At 39.5% G+C, this 25,858-nt stretch overlaps 1 protein-coding gene across 1 annotated transcript in view; it reads right to left on the reverse strand.

Annotated features, from left to right (window-relative positions):
* Nucleotides 1-25,858, reverse strand: part of PARD3B (par-3 family cell polarity regulator beta) — a 430,355-nt gene that overhangs the window by 86,562 nt on the left and 317,935 nt on the right. Inside the window, exon 19 of the mRNA XM_010565338.1 lies at nt 10,360-10,470. Coding sequence (XP_010563640.1) covers nt 10,360-10,470 — 111 coding nt within the window. The remainder of the gene's footprint in view (nt 1-10,359; nt 10,471-25,858) is intronic.

Consider the following 25,858-nt stretch of genomic DNA (forward strand, 5'->3'; position numbering starts at 1 on the left):
TGTTCCTTGTGAACAGCAGAATAAAAGCTGCTGCATTGCTTTTTTTCCCCACTCATGTGACTCTCCATGAGATCTACATACTGCAATGATTACTCAATTTACATCTGATTTACTATCTTAATACTTCAACTGTGATTTTACATAACATTTCTGCTTTTGTCTCTCATTTACCTAATTCATACATATATTGAGTAACGGGTTGTCTAGAGGAAAGCAGCCTATTTCTGCAGGAGGTCACTTAGATTTCCATTGGGTTTAATGTTTTAATTCCTTTCTAGCTGCTAGCAAAATATATTTTGCTAACTAAAATCTTGTATTTTCATTCATTTACATAATAGTGGACTGAATGCATCCTGCCTTCAGATATTTGTACGCCATAACCACTGATGAGAATGGGCATATTTCACTTGAATATCTGAGGACAGTACAGTGCTTTAAATTTTTTTTATTTCATAATAATTTTTCAGACAGACATGGTCTATAATGACATTAACAATCTTATTCAAACCTACATCTTTTATCAGGAAAAGGTTCATTTGTATTTTTTCAACCATCACCTGGGAAAACTCCAGAGGCAGGCAAGTCTCATAGCTAAAAAAAATAAATAAAATAAAAATCCACCTCTTGCCAGTAAATTGAGGACATCTGATACAACATCCTCATCAAGCCTCAAACAATATCTAATTTAGTATCATCTTTCAGGGTATTCTACTGGAGGCGTATTTGTCGAAAACATCTTCCCCATAAGCTATGCAAGTGTTTCTTCATTTCAGCTCATTCTATTGTGCTGGATTTGAACATCTTCTCCCCCATAATTAGTATCTGTAATTGTAAACAAGAACAGAAACAGTCTCGGAAATAAAAAAAGACAAGCCACAAATTCAAGGGAGTAAGAGACTGTAACTCAGGCTAAACGAGATAGATCTTGTAACAGCATTAACCAGCCCAATGATAAAAATCACCAGGGCTAAACATGAAATATTGTCTGTTCTAGATAAATACCTCATACTCATATAATGCTGAACTGACCAAAGTAGCTGCCTTTGAAGGGTTGTAAGTAAAGAAACAGAGGAAAGAAAAACTTAAGAAGCAGATAGAGCTACACTGACCTTAAAATTTAAGATTATGACAAGCTAAAGATGAAACATAGCCCTTTTGTACCACAAAATGAGGAGTGTGAGCTTTGGATAGACAAGACTGAGGTCTTAATGTTCTTCCATTTATTTCAGAGGTGACAGGGAGTGATTACCAACTTACACAGAATCCTGCCCTATAAAGAAAATCCTGGTTCTAATGAGGTCATTACATTTTCCCCCATACCAGGAACTTCAACGAGAACAGGATTTTACCTTTGCTGTTAAATCTGAGGAAGTTTTTCTGTCTCTCTTTTGTCCACATTAGTTGTACACTGGGGGAAATGCAGCAGATTATAGAAATCCAACTATAGGAAAAGCCAAGTATATTATATTCTGTATTTTACTACATCATGCAATTTTCTTTACTCACAATTACCCTGAGTTATTTTTTGAAGTGACAGTATCAGAAAAATTTAGGTTGGAAGGAACCCTCTGAAGGTCACCCTGCTCTATCGCCTGCTGAAAGCAAGGCTGACTGCACAGATCAGGTTGCTCAGTCAACAGGGTGTGCCTTGTTTGTGACAATGTGGATTAGTGGAATTATTCCAGGTTTGTCAAAATTACTTTGGCATCTTTCACCTGAGATGTTCTGATGCCTTTAAAAGCTCCAAGCTCCTCCTGCAAAATGGACTTGAGTCTGCAGGGACTTTGCAGACCATAGGTAAGTTGCAGGCCTAGTTCTCAACATTGATTTAAGGGAATTCTCAGGCTGCTGTAATTTGTACTTTTCCATTAAAAAGATAAGTGAGATGCTGTGCACCTCATACCTGAGTCCCTTTTGCTAACATTAGCTCATTGTGGAACAAATAATCACAAAAAGAGAATCAAAAGAACAGAATACTCCTAGAAAGCAAGATTTAACTTCGCTTATATTTTAGTCATTGGGAACTTGATGTCAGGAATGGAAACAATACCAAATGCAGTCAAAGCCACAGATTCACCTATCCAACCAAGACATCAAGCAAATTATTTCAGAGAAGATATTTCATCTTCAGATAAACAAATTATTTTATCATCAGATACAGTGAACAAGTATAAAGTAATTGCAGTATACCTGCAGAAAAACTATGGTGAGACAGAGACATCAGTCTATGAACTTATTCATTGCCACTGACTAGATCAGCTCCAGCAATTGCTGTAGTAGGTACCAGTCAAAACCACTGAGGATTCTAACACCATCTTAAGAAAAATACCAGAGACACTGTAATGACCACGGGAAGACACAACATTGATTTGACACCTCATGAAAACCCAACATCCACAACTGCATGCAGTAACATAGCTCAGAATAGACACACGAAGACTGACACCTACTGAGTCCCTGGGGCCTCCTCTTTCAGTAAGTGGGTATTCTTGGAACATCTCCTGCATAGATACTTGCCAGCCCCACTTAGCTAGTCAGACCTCATGAGTTCGCACAACCATCTCTGCAACTGCTTAAACATTGTGCCTTCATTTGAATGCAATCCCAGCAGTGGAAGGAGCAAGCCTAGTTCCGTGTGATACGATATTCCACGCACATTTCTTTATTGTACACATAGGACATTGAGCCTGGAACCTATAGAACAGAATCTCTCTGTTCAAGAACAGGAACAGTGTCCATCTGTTAGTCTGGGATTCACAGGTTGTTTCTAATTAACAGTTCTGGATTAGAAAGCAAAACTCAGCTTTGAGGAGACAAAGCTTTAACACTTTCAGGTATTTTGGTTTAACATCACTATGGATGAGAATTACACATGCAAACCAATTTCCTGCCTGACTGTCTATCCCCACAAGTTGCATTCTCATTTTTATCCCATAGGTAAGGGAGTTTGAGAACAGGAATTCTGTGCTGTGGCACTACTTCAAAGTGCATGCCAAAGATTTATGATAGACTGTCATAAATCACACATGGAAGGGCAAGGAATGAAATGCAGCTTCCGAGTCATTCTTATGCCCTTATTGATTTTGCGGTAGGCAAGAGCTGACCTACATTCAGTACTGCATCAAAGAAATCCCTAGGCCAGATTAGCCTGTGTCTTAGAAAGCCCTCTATTACCCAGGTTGGCTAGTACACTGGCCAGTTTCACTTTACTAGTTTGGCCTGTAAAAGTTTCTAACAGCAGTATTTCTGTTTTACAGTGTCATTTGAAAAAACTTCAAGTAATAAGACTCTGATATATACAGAAAAGAACCCCACATTGGCCCATTTATGCAAGAAAGAACCAGGCCATTGCCCCTGACCTGCTCTGACCTTTTGGGTGGGCAGGTTTCACAGCTTGTGAAAACTGGTCTCCAGAGCAAAGTGAAACTAGTGCCTCAATGAAGGGCAAACCGAGGATGCTAAATGGCTTGGATGAGAATTTGGGTCCTTAAATTTAGAGGGCATGGCTACAACACCTGGAAAGTGCTATTCCTATCAGTCTCCAATACCATGAATAGTACTGAGACAGTTAAAGAAAAAGGCCAATTCCATGCGCCATTCTGTTACTCTCAATTCTTAATGTTCTTGAGCTAGGACAATCTGGGATCAACTCTCAGCCTAATGTTGTCTTAAAAATGTCCTCCAGCAGTGGATTAGCCACATGAAGCAGCTAAAAAATTGCTATTTGGTTCTAAATGCCACATCACAACCTGTGAAAGGTAGTTGAGACCCATCTACCTCAGCTACTCATAACCAAACATCAATCTCTCAGGATTCCGTGGTAGGCTTTTATTACATGTTCTGGTATGCAGAGCAGCAGCAGATCTAAAATGAGAATCATTCAGCATCAATGGGTTGGGATTAATCTGTCCTCCTGTCCAGTGCAAGTGCTGCCACAGTAATAAACAGAAATCTGATAACTTCATACTGTCAGCACAAAACGAAACTATGACCTTGACCTGTGCAACATCACCCAGTAATTTTTTCATAACTTCAACATACCATACTACACGGCTATGATCTAATAAGAATCTAAAAGTAATTAACTGGAATTTTTGAAAACTGAAGCCTTAATCAAATATGTATTCTTATCAGGGTTGCAAGCCAGCAATAAATTAGGACATTTAAAAAACTGGGATCCAGTCCAATCCGTGATCTGATCAGGGTTCAATGGTTATAATAAATTGGGAGTATTAAAACTGGGATCACATCCAACACTTTGTCTAAACCACAGGACCTAGCTGTGCTGCAAAGTCACGAATATTCAATGAACAGATATACATGTTGGATTAACCCTTAATAAATAAAGATGCACAAGCTCAGGAGTCCCAAAACCATGTGGTTTAGCACAGAGCTTAATGGCGAGAAGAGCAATTACTAACATTTTATCAGAGATCAATATGAACTATAAACAGCCATAATAGACTTGGCAAGTGGGTAACAGGCACAAAAGCTACATGGGGCCGGTAACAACGTGTGTGTGTATGAGCATGCTGTAAGATGTACTATGCATTTAAAAAATCATGCCTTGGTTTTTGTAAAAGTCTGAGTTTCAACTTTTGATTCAAAACAATTTGGCTCTTCTACCATACTGCCATGCATGCAGCTATTCTTGTTTTCATTTTGATTTCCAGTAACATACAAGTTGTTTGTAATTAAATATAATGAAACAAATGCTGACAGAAATGGAGTTTCACTCACAAGTATTCTCTCATATATAAGTGGTCTCTAAATGTTTTTCTCTAAGATGCATTCCCTTCATACAGGGATCTTGCAGCTGCAAAATTAAACCTCTGTTTGCCAAATATCAAAAACATATGTATTGATTTTTTAACTATGGGAACAGGCGACAGGCATCAGAGCTGATAAAACAAGAAAGAAATGCTCTTCAGTTGCTGGAAGGTTTCCGAAAAGTAAAGGAAATTCAGACTTTAATATAAAAACTGAAACCATTTAATTTTACCCAAATTTGAGATTCACTGTAACTTAAGCATTCAGTTCAGACGTTCCGAAAGCAAGGGCCAGATGTTCCTTCTGCTTCTCTAACACTCTGCTCAAAAAACTTAATACTATTAAAAAAAATTCCACAATTAATTCCAAGGAGAACTACAAAACCAAGACTGTTTTAACAAAACAACAAACTACTACTCCCACAAACAAGTGGAGAGTGTTATTTTTTTACAGAGAGTGCCTCCTTGTTCACCAACTCATATGCTACTTTTTAAAAACACCCTATTTTCAACAAGGTGCTTCATTTTGTGGAATTTTATTCTAATGTCAAGGAAATGTTCAACTCTGCTGGAAGAGAGACTTTGGTCTCAGCAGGAACATTCCAGTAAAATAATCCTAAACAAATAGGAAAAATAGTTTTCTTTCAATTGATAGTCACTTTAATAATTTGTTTGCCTTTCAAATGCAAATATGTGTAAAACTCAAGTGACTAATATACTTATCCAGTTTGTTTTACAATGATTTTCAAATGTTAGAAAATTAATAGGCAACCCCAAATGAGTGGGAAAAAGATGGAGGAAGGGAAGAAGAGAAATCTTGTTTTGAGGGAAAGAAAAGAGAGGATGTCTTCCAGTATTTAATAATGTAGTGAACATCTTGTTGTTAAAATGACAAATTCTGAGTAATTTACACAGAACACACTAAAAATACAGATTTGAGTCAGCTTGATCAAAATAAACCTCAGACACAGCATTTGCTTTTTCCTTTTATGGGCAGATTCTAGACCTTTGGAGCACATGCTTTATTACAGCCAAACTCTTTGAAGCATGAACAAAATGATGAGTTTATTTAAAATAGGGCCTCAGTCCAAGGAACCACTTGACTTGTGTCAGGAAGAACAAACCACCACCTCGGAGAACTATATCACCAGTTAAGTCAGTCCTCCTGAACTGTCACGAACTTCTGACTTTCTCCAGTCAAGTTTCAGTGACATTGCATTGCTGTGGCACAAGGAAAGCTAAGGGAGGTAGGGGGAGAAGAGGAAAATAGTGGAATTTAGAGGAGGTGCCGAATTCATTCCCATTGGACACAGATACGGCTATTACTAAAGAAGGAATGCCTAACATCCTAAGTTCCTGTTAACCACTTGAAGCTTGCAGAAGTAGTAGTCATGTAATAAAGTACTGGCTTTGAAAAGAAAGGAGGCCTGGGCCTGAGGTCTGGAACAAAGTCCTAGCCTGACAGGGACTTTTTAGGAATCTGGACAAGCAGCTGTGCTGCCTGCATGTCAGATTACCACCCACAGGACACTTTTTTTTTTCCTGCCAGATTTTCTCTCTTCTACCTCAACTGTAAGTGCTTGGGGTCAGGCCCAAGCTTCCCTAACAGCAATGAGCACAATGAGACCTTGATCTTGGTGGGCATTGCTAGGGAATACAAGCAGTAAAAAAATAATGATGTCAGCATTTCAGTGCAAGATGTGGAGCTGCTTCGGAGAACTGAAGCTACAAGGCAGCACAGAGAGTTGTACTGAAAACTGAGAATAAGACAATGTGGAATGGAAATAGAAATTACTAAGCTAGAGAAATACTAAATTTATTTTCACTTTTTGAGGTTCAAATCTGAAACTTGGCAGCCCATAAAAGGAGCTGCCAGGCAAATCTATGCTGAGGACCAATGTGCAAGCAAGTCCAATCCTTTTGGGAAGCATCTGCACTACAGAATGAGAGCTGTATACTCCATCTGCATACGCCTACTAGCTCTAACACATTCTGGATGTGCCAGACTTGTTGCACATGCACTGTACAATTCCTTCTCTGTGCAAGCAGGAAATCCAACCTATTTTGAGCATGATGGACTTACGCTCATGCAGCACACCTACGTAAGATTTGATGTTTCCTGTCAGAGCCAGAGTCACTGAGTTTGTACTGCAGAGCCAATCCACAATTGTGCAGTGAACACATCTGACATTTCTGCACGTCTGTAAATCTTGTCAAAATTTCTGGAAGAAGGCTGCATCCTCTACAGAAAGCCTATCCCTAGAATTTTGTGAAATATTATTGTACTTGTCCAATACCAATCAAAAAACTCTGTAAAACTCTGAGAGATGGCCTACTCCTGTAAGCTGGAAATGCACTTCCTACGGAAAAATATTTCTCAGCTGAGATCTTGGAACAGTATTCTGTTTTTTGGAGAGCTGCCAAGCATATATTGCATGCAAAACCAACATCCAAAACCATACGAGGTCCACAGCTGCTAAGATGCTGAAATGCACTTGATCATTAATCTTGTCACACCCAGCCCAAAAACCAACTACTCTGACCTCTTCCACTAGTGTCAAAATGGACAACTTGGCCTCTGAAAAAAACTGTCAGGTGAAAAATCATAGTATCGGTTAATATTGCAGATCCTGAAATATTTATGCAGTCAGCATTTAAGAAAACTGAAGTTTAAGCAAAAACTCTGACTTTAAGATTGTAATAATTGGATTGAGGATCTGAACAAGAATTACTTAGCTTATCTTGGAAAGGTAAAATTAGGTGTGTGTTTAAGTTAATTCTAGAAAGGTTAAATGTTAGAAAAGCAATTTGTATTTTGTTCAAGCTGTTAAATACAGGATTTGTTCACAGGTATCAGGGGACAAAACATGCTACATTTCTATCAACAGTTCTGTAGTCTGTTCTACTATTAGATCCCTAGTAGTTTTAACATATACTCATTTCGCTCTCAACAAGAACAGATTTGAAAATATGCCTATGTTCTAGTAAGCTTCAGTGAAGCTTGGTTTTATAAATATGAGACCAAGTATGCAGGATTGCAGCTAGTGAAGTCATAGAAGCAGAAGATCTATGGTGTGGATGTGCCACAAGGTTTTCTTTGCCAATACATGCATTAAAATCTTGGACTTGAATTACATTATAGAATTACTAAATCTTGGGACAGAGCTATAAAACTTGTCTTTTCTGTCTTACTGAGCATCACCACTAGGTGAACAGTCAACAACTAAGCAAAAGGACTGAATTACCTTCAAGTCATGTAACTTTTCCTTCCACTGATTTTAATCAATTTCTCAAACAGTTCTTACCCACATATGAGAACTAGCTTCCTTACATAATTTTCCTCTAGGAAAGCTAAAAGTCTCTTCTGTTTTATGATCAATTCAAGAAGGGTTCAATAGTCAGCCTGCAGATAGTCTTATGTGGGCAAATATATATAGCCATGCTCTTACTTAATTTAGAAAGTTGAAGCAAATTGCTTGTTTTTATAGCATGTATTGCATTGCATTGAGGATAACATAGGGAAAATATCTTTGCTCCTCTTATTTTTGTTTTTTAATTTGAATCCCCCAAACATATAAGATGTATTACCTGACAAAAAAGTGTGATTTCTATTCTTGTGCATTATAGAAGAAGAATCAAATAAGTGAGTTAAAAATATCATATTGGTTCATCCACTTCTCAACACACCTGCTGTTCTCCATTTCAGTCGCAAACTCTTCCAGGTCAAAACTGAAATCATTACTAGAGAAACCAGAATGATGAAGACATTGAGCTGCCAGTTTCTAATGCAGCCTTACCAAGTTACTGTCAATCAGTGACTGTAATTTAAAAAAAAAAAAAAGCATACAACACTAAAGAAATATTAAGAACAATTATCTCGTGTCCAATTGGAACGTTAGACCTCTAGACAGAAGGGTTCATTCCTTGCAGCCTGCCAACATTTCAGTAAATGACACTGGCCCTTTAACAGATGGGATACATGCTTCTTAGCTTGCCAGGATCCTAATAAAAGACACTGGCTTCTTTAAAATGAAGGACACATACCTCTCAAATTGCCAGTATCCAAATTGGGAGTCAGCAGTTTAAAATAAAGGCACTCATCAATCTGGCAAAATCAAGGACACGGCACAGAAATTTTAAAACAAATGGTACAAAGTTTCTCCTGACACTACTTAACTTAGATGAACTAAATACTTAAACACTGGCTAAGCGTATCCAGTAGCAGCACTGCAGCAACTGGATACCTTACTAGCTTTTAGAACAGTAAATATCAGCAGCAGACTTCTTCAAGGGTTGGGCTTTGGATTTATTTCTTTTCCCCATCAGACCCATTAGCTACCACTTATAAGGCTGACCATGCACTGCATGACTTGAAAGCAGGGTGTTTTTTCCCCTCGACATCGACCAGCACCACCAAGGCTGGCCTGTGTGGAGAGACCCTGTCTGCTCAACAGGAACCATATCTGCTTCCATTCCATCTCCCAGGAGCAGGATGCTCCAGTGAAGGAAAGAGACCTCTGAAAGCTTTCCCCATGCTCTTACAACCCATATTACTACAACCTGGAAAGTTTTACAGTAACTGCAGACACCTCTTGAGAGCTAGCAGGTATGGGCTCTAACTTTTCTGTTAGCAGCCATCAGAGGGAAACAAAGACCTTCTTCAGCATATCACGAAGTACATCTGGATGAGTTGGGGAAAGGGAGAGGGGAGTTTGCTGAGCCTTGTCAGCACTTACAAACTGTCCCTAGTTCCTGAAGGGCGCACATGGGGGAAAGCCGAAAACCATACATTCTCTTTGTCTGGAAAGATAATGAAGTTGCTAAGATTGGGCATGAAAAAGGAGTATTTTATGAATAAGACAGAGAACTGGGCTTACTCACATCAGTGGTTCTTTTCATTTCAGTCTCAGAGCCTTACCTCAGAAATATGGCAACTGACAGCTGGCACACACCCAGCTTCTTGCCTTGGCCATCTCACCCACCTTACTGCTTGCAGACCCCTGCCTCTTCAGACTGATTTTAACCATTTAAACCTGCTTTATTCCTGGTGTCTCTTGGCATACTCAGCATTTGTGGAGTAGATATTTCTGCAATGTGCCTAATCAGCAAATGCTGTGCAGGAAATACCATACCTAAGTACAAAACCTTCCATTTGATGGCACAGCCAGCTGAAGCCAAAGAGGTCTGAAGTGCTGGAAACATAGCAGAGGCTGTCAGGAGAGAAGGGAAGGGGTTCTTGCTTTAAAGAAGTAGAGGAAAAAACCCTATTAAGTCAGCTAGTCTTGGGAATGGGCAGAAGTGAAACAGGTTTTGAAGGAATTGATCTTCACCAGCTTAGCAGAAATTGGGACCTGAATAGCAGCTACCACAGTGAAGTGCACAGAAACTGCAGGAGACAGACAAGCTTCTGTCATACAGCAGCCCTAACTCAGCCAGGAGACTGGCCTAAAGCTCTGCACTGCCTGGACCTAACTGCCAGCAGGCATGGTCTGGGACCTCTCCAGCCAGGCTGGCTGGCTGTCCCTTCAAGCAATCCCTTCTTTTGAAGTTTTTCATCTGATGAACAAAGATGTTCCTACCATTTACTCACCTTTCACGTTCATCTTTCATTTTCTCCAGCTCCTCCTCTTTAAGCATGCCTTGCTTTGGATTCCCCTTCTGATCTGTTTTCCCACTTTTATCTTCTTTTTTCTTTCCAAATCTGTTGAAGATATCAAGGAAGGAATCAGGAGGAAATAATTACTAGAAGAAAAAACAGTACTTATCTATGATAAACCACAGAAATTTTAGGCACTCAAAACACTGTAAGTTTTTATCTTAGTCACTCATATATTTCCCACATTGCAAAATAAGTTACCAGTATTAAATAGGCCACATGCCATAAGAAGGACTGGTTACAAATTGATTTGGACCCTGTACTTTCAAAAGCTATTGCTTGAAACAAAGTTGAAAAGCCCCACCAAATCTGAAATGCAAAGCACTGCAGGGCTGGACTATTAATACAGCACATGTTAAAGTGGCTGAAGGTTCTTCTTACCACAGGACAGTTCTGTGAAAGTAATCTGCAGTGGCTGTGGTGTTAGCACCCAGACTGTACCACGTGTTCTGCTCTTATCAGTAACTGTTGACTCTCACTCATGTCTGGCCTTAATTTACGGATTTGTTCTTTGTTTAAATGAGGATGCAACCAGGAAGAATAAAATCTTGCTATATTCTGAGAGTACAAAACTAGACAGTTCACAAAAGCTTTTTTTAAAAGTACTTCTGGGTTATTCTTTCTGCCTAGTAATATACTATCATGTAATATTTATGCTATGAAAGTGCTCCAGAGACCCCAATCAGTTCGGGCATCCCACTGCTCTATACACTGTACAGATACGTGTAACAGAAGTCTGCTTTACGCAGCCTATAAACGGTGACTGAACTGGGGTGGTACATTTCATTTCTGATGGAGCTAGGCAGAATACTGGGGTCAATTATGTCAAATATGCTTATGAATTATGGGCCAAAAAGTATAAAAACCTCCCCTCCTCTTCCCCAATTTGAAATTCTCAGTTCCACAAGTAAATGATCAGTTTGTGTCGTCCCATGCAAATTCATGTGTCCTTGCATGCATGACAACAATGTAAAGAAAAGTAATGATTTCTTCATTAAATATACCATCTTGCAAACGAATTACTCTGACTCAAAACTGCAAACTCTTCTGTGGAAGTCTGCAGCATTGCCTTAGTGATCTTTCTTTTACCCTTTTTATTTTTCATGTCAGCCCAAACTGCCTCAAATGGAATAGCTGTACTACTGTGCATATACTTAAGCTGTAAATCATTGACTTTAGGTTTCTCCTCTGACGAAAGCAGAAATCTTGCAAATACTCTGTCAGCCTCGTAAGTTAGTGATCCAAATTTTTTGTGAATTTAATCAATAATTCTGAGCTTGTGGTCAGATGAATTCTTAGGGATGCTGCAGCCAATCTTCCAAAGAATTAGAACTTGGTTAGAAAGAGAACAATAGGCATGAGAGACAGACACGTAGCGTGTGGTGCTAATGAGAAGAAGAGCAAATACTACAGGTAATAACATGAGATGCTTTATCATGGCTCTGCCATGGACTGCACTGAGGAGTAGGAAGAGTTGTATCTCAGTGCATGGTTTTCTCTTTCTTATATGTGGCAACAGAGGTAGATGGTGTCTTATATTCTTTGAGGGATCCTTTGATCAAAATATACATACACCTCATCTATAAACAATCTTAAATCCTATTTTTATGGCCCCTACTCATTTCAGTGCTTCCAGAAAGACAGCAGATACTTTCCATGCTTTTGGCTCTTCCTGAGTACAGAGCAGCACACTGATTCCACTGCTGCTTTCTGAGTTCTAGCAGTCCCAAGAGACTGTGGAGCCACAAACCCTATCAGAGGGTGGTGGTGGCAGTGAAGTCAGCAGTCGGGAAACACAAGAGAGAGACAGAGGTTGTACCTACAAAGTGAGAAGATACAAAGTGAGAAGGGCTCACAGATATGAGATGACCCAGGTGAAAAAGAAAAGCTAGAGGAAACTCTGCACATATTGCTCTCTACAGAGATGTCAGGCAGCCAAACAATAAATCACCTGGGGATGAGCACCAGCAGGCTGCACCTGAAACACCCCTGCTTTCTAACACATGCTAGGAAGGTCTTATGGCAGTTTTCTCGAGAGAGGCTGTATTAGCACTTGCATCTTGGTCATAATCCAACTCTGGTACTTTGTTTATATTCAGGCTGCCGCTTTTCTCCCACAGTTTCAATTATGGGTTTGTGGAGTCTCATATTTGACTGTAGCATGTATTGATTTTGAAAACATTATTCTTGGGCATTTTGTATTGCTGCAGGGAGTTAAAGTTGGATGTGTTGCATACTCGAGAGAAATGTAAAAAAAAAATAATCTTTAACATACATCCCTTTCAAGTCTAGGTATTATTTCTTGCTTACTGGGGAAATACATTTTAAATAAAGTGACAATTTTGATTGTAATAACTGCCAATGTGACTGACAACTCTCAGCAAAAATAGTGCTGTTTGCTGGTAGAGCTGTTCTTGCCATAAAATTGGCAAGTTCCAGTGTAATTATAAATTGGGAATAGTGAGTTGGTCTTGATGAAAACAACTTTTGTTTTTTTGCTATTTTTGGCTTCAGATGGGATTTGTGCAGGCTTACAATTTTTACCTGTTACACTAAGTACACAGCACATAGCTCAAGGCTAGGGAAATGTTCAGATTTTTGGCCTCTTTTGCACATTGCTATACCATAAAAATCCATTCTCTTTTATTATTATTGTAATATATTTTCAGCTCATAAAAAATCTTGCACAAACATTAAAAAATAAAAGCAGAAAAAATTTAATACTGTTAAGAAAAGCAATATAGAGTAGAGTAGACAGCATTAAACCACAAAAAAACCCCAGTATCATCTCTGCCTGAATTTATACACCCTGTCCTAAAATTTATGGTCTGCTCACTGATGCTTTCTAATTGCCATGGGCTTCCGATGATAAAATTAACTTCCACCCATTGTAATTTTGCATGAGTTTGTGCACTACAGGCTTAATGGTTCCCTACTGCTTATAGGAACAAAAAACCAAACCAAAACCAAAAGACAAAAAAGAGGTAAGAGTACTTGCTGCCCAACTCGGTTTGACCATGTTCTCACTGATATCAGTGTGAAGCCCTCCACTGATTTCAACAAGGACAGGATAAAATCTATTGTCAAAATTATACTATGGAATTAATCAAATCCATATTAAAATTCTATGAAAACTGAATGGCCTTAGGATTTGAAGTTTCCAATTCTCCAGGCAACAAATAATTGGACTGTGGTAAAATCTGCCTTTCATATTAATACTATTGTCAGAAGAATAAAAACATTAATGAAAAAATGTATGGCACACATTTTTAAAAGGTCTGTTTTGCTATACTGTGCACAGCAAAATTCTCTTCAACTTAATATCTGATGGAATTGTTACTCCGAAAACCTTATGTAACAAATGGAGAAATATAAGTAGAAGACCTGAAAACAAATGGATCAGCTGCATCCTCTCATTCTATATCCATCTATAATCAATTTATGTAAAATGAAACCACTTGTAATCATAACAGTAAGGAAATAAATCTGTATCTTCCCAGGTTGAGTGACTGCCCCAGTTCTCTGATTATCCACTGTAAATGCCTGGGAAGTACTGTTAAAGAAGTTAAAACCCTAATAACCTCAGTATACTTTTCAGTTGAGAAAATTAATATTCCAACTACTGAGAGCATAGTCCTCGTGTAAACAAAAGCATAAAGGGATTTTCTTTATGTGATCAGATCTCTGAGCACTTCATCCTTATGGGAAAAGCCCATATGCAACAGTTCAAAACATGCTATGCAAGAATGAGGAACTATCCTATTTTTATTAATTTCAAAGGGTGCCCTGCAAATAACTAAAATTTTTCCCCTTAGAAGAATTAAATGACTGAAGTCTCTGAATACCAAACGTGTGTCATCTTCTTGCAGTATTTATTACCATTCTATTGGCTATAGCATTAAAGCATATGTATGCTTTGTTTCAAGGCTTCCAAGAGATAAAAATTAAAACAAATCTCCTATAGACCTGCTCTGTTGTACTTGGGATAAACGTCTTACATGCAAGACCTAGAGCTGTGGTCATGGCAACACTTTGTTTCCATGTGGAGCCATGAGCTTCCAGATCTCAAATGTGTTGATATTTGCTTCAAGGATTAAAAAGCAGGCAGGTCTATAAAGTCTCAGACATCTACGCAGGAGAAACATCTGGTAAGTGGAACCCTAAGCAGCTTGCTGACCAAATTCAGCAATTTGGATTTCTTAGTTAATTCAGTTGCCCTAGATGAGTAGGTGTCACTGCAGCTAACAGGGTACATAATGGAACTGCAAACATCAGTGGGGAAATAATTCAACGGGGCCTATGACGCAGCCAAGCAAGATACAAAGCCTAACAATGTCATAAAATCTTGACATCTCCAGAAATGATCTGTAAAAAACACAGAGTGATTTGTAAAGTATATATAACAAAAGCTCTGACTCCTAGCCATTTCAAAGCAAATGGGGAAAAATGCAGAGATTATTAAAGCAGCTCCCTTATGAAAGACTAGAAATAACCCTTAAAATTAAATTTAAATGTGAGTAAGAATGAATGAGTGAGCAAGAAAGATAAAGATACTAATAAGGTATGATTTTCAGGTCCACACAGGGACTATAAAAAGCTTATTAACTGCTACTACTGCCGTGTGTTTTAAGTTATTTTATCACTCAGCTTTACAGCAGAAGAAATACTTTAGAAGCAGTGCTGTGCTTTGATTAATCACTTTCATACATACACTTTTACAGAGTATTAAACATTGCCGTAAAGATCCTTAGTGAGTCAGACTTGTTGGTGATTACAGGCCAGGCTCATTTTACATTTATGTTAATAGCAGCATTAATGAAATACATCTTTTACATTTTTAGTGGCTCTCTAAATACCTAAAAGGTTTATTATTAAATGTTTACTTATTGGGCAGAAGTATGCCGTTGAGTATTACACCAGTGGGACCAAGAGCTTTGCAACAGCTGAAAGAAACTACAGAAAGAAGAGATACGTGTTTTGGTTAAATGTTTCGACATTTTGAGAATGGAGCACACACAGCAAGGGCTGGGCAACACTGTTCAAATCTTCACCAATATTCAAGAAGATTAAAGTACCTCCACGATACGAGTCAAACTTGTGGTAAAAGGGTAGCTCTGTGCAGGGGTCTGCGAGCCAGGAGGGGTGAGCATCTCTTTTCCTTGCCCCACTACCAGCCCCCTGCTCCCAATGAGTGGATCCCATTCCCTCTGTGGAGGATTTAGCCCCAGCGACATCGAGATGCCCCAGTGTACGAGACCTATTGCAGCAAGACCTCCTCATGACAAAGCCTCGCCCAGGAGCAGGTTTTGACCCAGCCTGCCTGCTTCGGCAGGGTGAGAGAAATGCCCTGATAAGGTGATGAACACAGGAGAGGGCCTTTTCAGCCCCTTCTGCTCCCGGCTCCCGGGTGGGTAGTGCCTCCAGCTCTGGGGAAAGGGAGAGGAAGGGGTAAAATGGGAACACCATCGCTGGGCTGGGCAGTGCCATGTACACCACCAATACTGTTTGGAAAGTTGGAAAGTAAAGAAAAAAAATCCACTTTTAACTAGATTTGGTGAGGCTTGCTTGCAGGAAAGAGTTACATGGCTAGCCTGGTGCCTCCCTGCTCTCCCACTGCTGTGGCTCACTCCCAGGGCAGCACAAAGCAAGAGGCAGGCAGCAAGAGCAGCAGCTTTCTGTAGTGAACAGGGCAGCTTAGGCAATCAAAAATAGCTCCCATGAAAAGGGAGAAATGACCTAACCTCTGATTTATTATATCAATGGAGGCACATGAGAATTTGTTAAAATGTCCTGTGCTACAAGTACTATTTGTTTTTCGCAAATGTGGCTAAACTTCATGAATATGAGTATCCTCATACGTAGCCATCTTCAAATTATTTGGGGAGATAATCCACATTATTCCAATACTGCAATCAGAGTTTAACTGGTTATGGTCAGCAGGAAAAGAGAATGTTATGTAGAAAATGCAAATATAAAGAAATCCACATTATTAACACCAATATATGTTGCTCCTGTTATGTCAACATTAAGTGAACAAGTGCCTTTTTTGTATTTTTTTTTTTTTTAAATTTACTGTATCAGGCTGCTAGAGCTAGACTAAAATGACTGAGCTTCCAGATCCAGTCTAATGGGAGTAAAACTTATCTTTTTAACAACTCTGATTAAAAACAACCTCCCTCCACCCGTTTATTTCTTTGATGCCCAAATTAGCATCTTTTCTGCAGCATGCTGAATTAATTAGTAGAGTGACAAAGAATTAGTCCAGATAAGATCAAAGCTGAAACCATATTTATCTGGAATTTGAAATTAAGAGCAGAGAGTATTAACCCTCAGCACTTCAAGGAGCTTTCCACATGGCATACTTAGTAAGCCTTCCAGGAGTTCATTCAAAATAAATCAACAGTGCAATTTTTTTTCCCACTGAAGTTTTCCTAAAAGGAAAATAAATTTGCCATGAAGCCTGCTACAATGGGGGACTGCCTTTAATGCATACCCTGTACATGCTACTCATTATGTAACTTGTAGGCATCAGTAGAACAAAGCAAACAAAGCTGAGAAAAGACAGTTAATCACATTTGTATTAATGCTTGGATCATCACATTGTTCACAGACTTAAGGGCTAATGAAAGAATTCCCAGCACCAAATCTGAGAAGCTGCTTGCTGTAACACCTCACAGGTAAATAATCTATAATCTTCAATAGAGAGGGTCACATGCAGAAACGAAATGTCAAACAGAAGCCCTAAATTAAACAGTGAAGTTTATTCTGAGAGTATCAACCATGTGGACAGCAGTAAGAGAAAATCTTCATTGCTGGTATAATTGTCTTGGATATTATCTGTGTTTCAGTATCAGATAAAAGACTGGAGGCTGTTTGCCATGTGAAATGCAAGATGTTGCTCTTCTGCCTAGCAATTGCAGAACAAAGACAATCTAAATAATCACCCCAAAATCTTTTCAACCATCATCTTCCCTAAGCCTTTGAGCCCCATATCCTTATTTTTAAAATGTAGAGCTTGCTCTTAATTTAGATAGAAGTGAGTTACTGTAACTCATTCTGGTAATTAGGTATTAGGAAATCCCTACCAGTGGGGCAGTTCTGTCCATCTGTACCACACATCAAATCTTACTTCCGCAGCGTATGAAATGACCAAAGACAAAAACCAAGGACCATGATGGTACCTTAAGACTTGGGCCACCTGAGTTAGAAGTGGTTGCTGCAAAACCACAAAGTCCATCTACTGAACCAGTGGAATGGAATAACTCTCATCGGCTGCTATGTAAATATAGACAACAGAAGGCAGCTATGAAGAGTCATCCTTCACACTTCAAAGAACTTATTTTTAGAAAACATGCTGAGGTAGTCTGAGTGTTGGAGATAGTGTTTATGAAGAGGGGTCACCATATTATTATCTGACCAGGAAAAACATGATGTTGAACAGCAGCTATGCATCTGTTTCCATGAAATGATGCTTCGATCATCTGATGACCATGTTGCTGGTCTTTTTGGTCACCAGTACAAGAATTCTGCATCCCACATCATGTACATCAAGAAAGAAAAAACTAGTAATAGAACACAGCTGTGATTTACAGGTTGATCAGAAGAAGGAAAAAATGGATTTATAGTCTGTCCAATGCAACAAGCCCTGCCTGCTTGTCCACCAGACTGTGGAATTACCCTCCACCCAAGTAAGGAATTATTCCCATATAGTCTTCTTTTTCCGTACTTTCATATAGCATCAGCCATTTTCTCTTCTTGGTTTCACTGTACAGGCAAGTACTTTCTTCTGAAGTGAATAGTAATTCTGTCCCAGACAGCGCACAGAAACATAGCTATGCCTACTCTGTATGGAGTCTGTGAGTGCCAGTCTGCCAACCCCAGGGGAACATGATAATCACATCCATGTCTTGGGCATGGTAACTCCATACTCAAAGCAAAGGAAAAGGACCAGAGTATTAACCCCTTGACTCTGTTTTCTTAATTCCCATTTCATAGTCACGCATTTTCTCATCTCTCCACAAAAAGACGACATAAGCAGAATGTTAGCCTAGCTACTAATTTTTCCAGGAATTTGTTATTCTCTGTCATGCAGAAAAGAGATAAATGCAGTTTCTGACTGAACCTATTCCTCTAAGGTTCAGTCAGTAAGACAAAATAGGAGACAGAAACTCCCTGTGCAGTCTGCGAATGTTGCCAGCAGCCCCTCCGGAACTACTTGCTGACTTTGTGGTTTTCTCAGATGTGGGCATGGAAATTTTGCAGTCAAGTGAGAGCCAGCATGCCTCAGTGTCCCACCAGCACCTCCAGCCCTCTGCAGGTAACTGAGAGCCACTTGAAGGTGGGACAGGGAAAAGACCAACCGAAGGGAGATAAAATATAGCTCTTTGGGTGCCAAAGTTGACAAGAACAGGCTGCTGAGTTTTTTCTTTTCCTTTTCATGCTTTCTCCTCATCTGTTGTGGGTCTCCTTCCCTTATTACTAGCCACACAGCCCCAGAATTCACTGAAGTATCAATTACATATGCATGTATAGTATATGTATGTATTATCCACGTATGTAAGGTGAAGGACTTGTCATTTTTCTCATGTCATAACTCTCATGGTATTCAGTGCATTTCAGCTACTGAGGCACCATATGAGAATCTCTACTCACACTACAAAACTTTTTGCTCACCACTTTTGGGTATGGAAAAACAACATGCAACTGTGACATTATCAGAACTGCAGATACAAAACTCATGAGGCAAACTGAGGTTCAACAAGGCCAAGTGCCGGGTCCTGCACTTGGGTCACAACAACCCCCTGCCGTGCTACAGGCTTGGGGAAGAGTGGCTGGAAAGCTGCCCAGCAGAAAAAGACCTGGGTGTGCTGGTTGACAGCCGGCTGAATATGAGCCGGCAGTGTGCCCAGGTGGCCAAGAAGGCCAACGGCATCCTGGCCTGTATCAGAAATAGTGTGGCCAGCAGGAGCAGGGACGTGAGTGTTCCCCTGTACTCGGCACTGGTGAGGCCGCACCTCGAGTACTGTGTTCAGTTTTGGGCCCCTCACCACAGGAAAGACATCAAGGTGCTGGAGCATGTCCAGAGAAGGGCAACCAAGTTGGTGAGGGGCCTGGAGCACAAGTCTTATGAGGAGCGGCTGAGGGACCTGAGGTTGTTTAGTCTGGAGAAGAGGAGGCTGAGGGGAGACCTTACCGCTCTCTGCAACTACCTGAAAGGGGGTTGTAGTGAGGTGGGTGCTGGTCTCTTCTGTCAGGGGGCTGGAGATAGGACGAGAGGAAATGGCCTCAAGTTGCGGCAGGGGAGGTTTAGATTGGATATTAGGAAAAATTTCTTTACTGAAAGGGTTGTCAAGCATTGGAACAGGCTGCCCAGGGAAGTGGTGGAGTCACCATCCCTGGAGGTACTCAAAAAGCACGTAGACAAGGCACTTCAGAACATGGTTTAGTGGGCATGGTTGATGGTTGGACTCGATGATCTTGAAGGTCTTTTCCAACCTAAATGATTCTATGATATTAAATACATGGTATTTGCAAAACAAAACTGAAAACCTGCTACATTGGCACTCAGAGCCATGATACTTCGAGGTGTCAGACTTGCTAATCATCTCACCACTGCAGTACTCGCCTTCTCAAGCAAACCACGTGCCTTCCTCCCATTACGTGCCACACTGGGGATTTGTTAGGGCTTATCTGACTTTCATGAAGTGAAACTGCTCGTTGCATGTTCCAATGAGATCTCTAGGAAAAACATAACCCTTGAAAAATATCAGGAATACAGAGGACTCCTCTATGTTTTGAGTGAGACAACACCCCAGCCTTCATGAAAGCTCCATTCTCTATGGGAATGTAGTGACTCTCTAATGATCAATTAATATTGCACATATATCATCATATCCATTCTACAAATGAAGAAACTGAGGCATGAAGGGTAAAAATGACTCGCCCAGTTAAAAAGGTCCTATTCTCTTTCTCTGCTGATCAACTCAGAGCTATGATTACATTATCACTGCATATCTACCTGCCTCATTCTCCAATCAGTTTGCTATGATGCTTTTTCCCCTTGATTATTTCCCCCATCTCCTTTAAGTTGTCTCTTCATTCATTTCCTCCTTCTCTCCTAACACACTCACTCTCCCCCTCCTTGCTCCACACTCCTTTCACATGCTCTACTGCTGCACTGCTACAGAAATACCTCTTCCCGGAGATTTCTGCTGGAGACTGCATGAAGGTAACGTGTCTTGGGAACCAGCACTCTTGCCTCCGAGACACTGCACAGCAATACGCAGTGGAGACATGCAGAGATCTCTACAGTAGCTGAGCTACCAACAATGGTATCCACTCTTTCTCCACGGGATGCATTAGCCTGTATTTTGAGCTCTGTACTGCTCAGAGTGCTTGAGAAACTCTGAATAAGAGAGAGCACACAGTGAAGAGACTCTTTCGAAGGAAGACTTCTAAGAGGGAGAGAGAGATGGTTCTTGAATAGGAAAGGGAGGTTGTAAAGGCAAAGAGAAAACCTAAGATGACTTGTCTTTAGGTTCCACCGTGAACTTCTAAGGTTAAAGCATCACAAATTCCACTTCTGCGCCTCTACTATAGCTGACATTTTTACAAAGCAGTAACATTCAAAACAATGCCAAAATAAGAGCGGAGTTATATATACTGTATTTTGAAAGATGTGTTTCGGCATAATAAATAATAGGTGGTTTTGCAATAATACCTTCCCTCCCTGGCCTTGGCTATTGTACATTACTAATTAGACATAGTAGATTGTGGTTAACATCCTTCCCTACAGATTTATTATTAGCTTGTATATTCTTTTCAGTAGAATTGTGCTAATGGTAAGGTCTGCTGGAGGCCAACTGCATGAAGCCACTGGGAGGAGAAATTTGTTTGCCTGTCAAAACAGTGGCTATCAATTAGAACTGTAAATCTGATTCCTTTAAGTGTCTTGGATGGTGGCAGAGATTTCCAGTGATGGATTAGGGGCTGAATCACTTTCCTATTGTACTAAAGCAAGCTTTCAGACAAACAGCTGTCCACATGAAACAAATTTACCACCATTTTTGAGCAAGTCCAGAAGAACCAGTCTAACCTGCCAAAATTCCCTCTGCTATTTTCCCAAAAATCCCAGCTTTAGAGCATTTTATGTGGCATACTAACAAAACCGATACTAGATTATTCTGTGGTTTTCTTAGGAAAACTTGGTTTAGGATAGCTATAGCAACAGGAGAAAAAACAATGAAGTTGCGGAAAGACATGATGCATCAAAAAAGAACCAGTGAGATGATGCAGTTCCACCCTTCACTGATTCGGAATGCAGCCCTGGCACACAGATAGCAATTTCCCCTTTGATACAAGCACCCAGCTCTCATTAGCATCCCTGAGTTGTGTGGACATACTGATGGGAATATGTTCCCCTGTATTTTGCAAGAAATTAACACCGCTCACTTGAGGACTGAAGGAGGCACTGCCTGTCACTCTCAGGCAGCCTCTCTGCCAGTTAATTAAGCAAAAACCTCTGCCACAAATCTCAAGAGGAAGCTCTTCTCTGTTCTCCTCAGTACAACAAAACTGATACGAAGCAAAATGTCAGGAGCAGGAACTGGGAAGTGGTGATGTTCAGGGAAGATGAACTTCAGCCTGCCTTTGCCAAGATCTGTTGCCACTAGATTTTTGTGGATTTTGAAAATAGTTATTAGAAATCAAATTGATTAGTTATAGCTGAGTTTAAGCCTTAAGAATGATTTCAGAAAGTATTTTCAATTCTCATGCATTGTGGCTTTTGGTTACTGGTTATTTTCAGCAGAGGTAACCCCAGATGGCATGTATGAAAACAAGTCAGCAAGACTGCTAACCCTCCAGGACTCCACTGCTAATTTCATGCCAAGAGAGTGACTGACCAATACACGAAAAACCAAAGGACTCCACCATACTCACAAGATGTCGCTCTGGCAGCTGAAGAACCAGGGTTCAGGATGAGGAAGGTTTCATCCAGTTGCTACACAATACTCTCTCATCAGGATGAGAAACTAGACTGAATGTATTAAAATCTTTCCTCAGTGCCACTTTATAAATAAAGAATAAACATCAGAACTAAGTGACTGAAATTTTTAGTCAATTACATGAACTACACAGCTTTGTCATACCTGCTTTCAATAGTATTGCTCATGAACTATGTGCCAGAAACTTTATAAGGTTTCAGTGAAGACCTGGCAAACATTTCTGTTTCTTGAATCTTAAAAGCAGTAATTCTGGAGCAATCAGATAGAGAAATACATTTTACTGGATAAGGTCAGAGAAAATTGCTAGAATGGTGCTTAAAACCATGAAGTACTTCCATTTTGCTATTACAACCACGTACCTTGAAGTTGCAAACAACATAAACAGCCCAAATTCCTAAAACTTTTTCCTCCTTGTGTATTTCTTGCCTTTCACACATTGACTTCCTACCACAGATGTTTGTACACTATTTTTAGAAGAATTATTTGCTATTGGGGTTTATAGGGCCAGCCCGTTAATTTTTGTGTAACAAGGTAGGGAAAAATCTCTCTGCTTTCTTGTTCAGATACAGCGATGCTTTGTTCACCACACAAAGGCTCTGACTTCTTTTCTCACTGCCCCCCCAGTTCCATGTCCTAAGGTTATGTTCACTCATTCAACTATTTGCAATACTAAACCACTGGCACTAGTTTTACCTCGTGACCAAAATGAGCACAGATACCCTAAAAATTCTGCATGTTATCATCTCAGCATAAAAAAATTAGTCTGAAAAAGAACTTAATTATGAGAGTGATAAAACAAATGTTAAATTCAAAGCCCATAGCAGCGTAGAAGGCTAAAGAACACAGATGAGGTCTGTCACTCATTTCTTTAAAACTTCTGCCACAGGAGCTGCCAGGAGAAAACAGTATCACTGCATGAATAAAAACTAAATGGTGTTGATAAAAAAACTACTCCAGTGTGTGTAGTCAATGAACTTAACTCTTCTTTGTTCCCAAACTGTGCATGATTCAAGCACAATTTATCCTGAACATATTAGTTATTATCCATCGTCCATCAAATAATTTGTAGGGAAAAACTCTGGCTTACAGGTTACCCATGAATTGAACACAACCAGTATTCATTACAATGAACAGTCTGCTTATTCATTATGAACTGCAACTGTTCACATGTATTGTTTCTATTTAACTTGATAACTCGTTGTTTGAAAACTACCTTCACAAACAGAAGGAAGGAGAAGCCACTCCACACTTCCTGAAAAACATGTTTTGGCCACGGGCCTAAAAATTTACTGCATAACCGCTCCCCCCCCCGTATGAACACAAATTTCACCACGCGAGTGCTCGCAGTTGATGAGTTACATTTAGCTGAAAGTATTTAATCTGTAAAATAAACTAGAGACCTGACTGTGAAACAACTTAAGCATCTGCATTTCCATTTCTTTGGCTGTATCCTTGGTCTTTTATCATGGGAAAGAGTGAAAGGAGTGGCTAATTTATCAACTATATACCACTCATTATTTGATCTCTTTATACCCCTACTTCTTTTGATTTGTTAGATACAACATTTAAACCAGATTTTTTTGTCATGATAATTGAGTTGTATTTGTACTCTGATATTATTGTTGTGCATCTAGACAACGGCACCAAAGTGTACAGAATTTTAGATGAAGCTGCATTATTGATTTATAGTGCCACAATGCTGTTATTTTGTCATGGTCTTGTAACTAAAAAGCCCAGTTGCCTGGCCTCAATTTTGTTTTTCTTCTCATTTGGGGAAATGAAACCCTTTTACCCCTTTCCCTTCAGTCATACAATTTTCTGCCATCTTCTGTCTCACTTGTACCACTGTCTCTTTTCCAGCTGCTGCTGAATAGACAAGTATCACTACAAATATAGCCCACTGATCTTTGGAAAAAAGAAGCAACAGGATATAAGAATGTAAAGCAGAAATCACGGTCAAATGCAAGGTCCTGAATTTCAATAACTGGAAAGCTGTACACCTGGAAAAAAACATTCCTCCAAGTCCACTCACAATATCTGGGATTAACAACTACATCTTTTGTGCTGTTAGACATACTTCCTCTAGCAATTAGCTGGCATATTCTCTAAATAAGCAGAGTAGTAAAAGCCAGTTAGTGCCCCAGTGCAGCTATTGGAAATCTTTAACAAAAATCGCTAGCATTTAACAAATTGGTTGAAATTTGGTTTCAAATAGGAGACTTTCATGTTATGCAGAGGACAGTGAGAATTTATTCTTATATAATGTGGCTAGTATTGTTTGAAACTGAAAAGGGGAAGGTAAAGAAATAGAGATACCTAAAGGTTCTCATCTTGCTAAAGAAATATCCAGAAGGTGGAATGAAGAGTCTGAGAAGCAAAATGCCTGGACAAGGGAAGAAAGTAAACAATGGATTTAACTGCACTAAACTGCAAAGTATTTGCTTTTTGCTGATTTGAATACAAAAGAACTCAGATGTGGTATTTAGGCTTAAGCAAAAAAAGATAAGGAAAATATACACAAGGGATGAAAAAGCATCAAATATCGGCATGACATCTATTTTGGAGAAAGATCACTGGGGAAGAGAAAACACTAGTATCAAGATAGATGCCCAATATCACTAATGTCTGTGCATTAAATATCTTGACTTGCAAGTTAATTTTATTTCTCTTAACTACACTTTTAAAAAAGGTATTTAGTGGACACCACATTCCAATTTGTCTTATCAGCACAACTAATCAAAACCAAATATACAAAGAGGCCTGAACAACACCCCACCTGGGAAATCCCTTCTCTTTCCAGTAGTTACTCCCCTGAATTTCAGCGTGGCCTAGGAGACAGAGCCTAGGCTTTCTGTGTCCTTGTAGTTCCAATCACAGCACATTCTAAGGAATGTTCACTTCCCTGAGGCAGGGCCAAAGGAGAAAGGTCTATTTCTCCCATGTTTTTAATTCCCCCCAGTTGCAGTGTTTACTATTTTACAGAACAGCTGCTTGGAACAAATGCAAACACAGTGTTTGTCCTGTGGTATTGAAGTTATTGCACCAGAGAAACTCCATGTCTCCTTTCAACAAAAGAAGATATTTCTCAGATGCATTATTTTCCCAAATATCAAACACAGAGAGAAAACTGGTTGAAAATAATCTCAATACAACTTTATCAAGACATGGAAAAGTCCTTCTAAAAGGAAACCCATTAAGATAAATAAGGAAAGGCCTCTCTTATCATTAAATAGTAATTTAAGCACAGGATTAAACTTAGCCAGATCACTTATGCTGTTAATGACCTAATTTTTTGAACCAATCTTTATGCTATCCCTTGATGTTCTAGAAATAAAGCAAGCTCTTAGACCCCTTCTCTCCTGAATCATAGCCCTTTCTGAGAAACCGGTGTGTTCCTCCTTTTCTGAACCTTATACCTAACCCCAAAT

This window comes from Haliaeetus leucocephalus, unplaced genomic scaffold, assembly GCF_000737465.1.
Source record: "Haliaeetus leucocephalus isolate CR32 unplaced genomic scaffold, Haliaeetus_leucocephalus-4.0 Scaffold1, whole genome shotgun sequence".
NCBI classification, from domain to species: Eukaryota; Metazoa; Chordata; class Aves; order Accipitriformes; family Accipitridae; genus Haliaeetus; species Haliaeetus leucocephalus.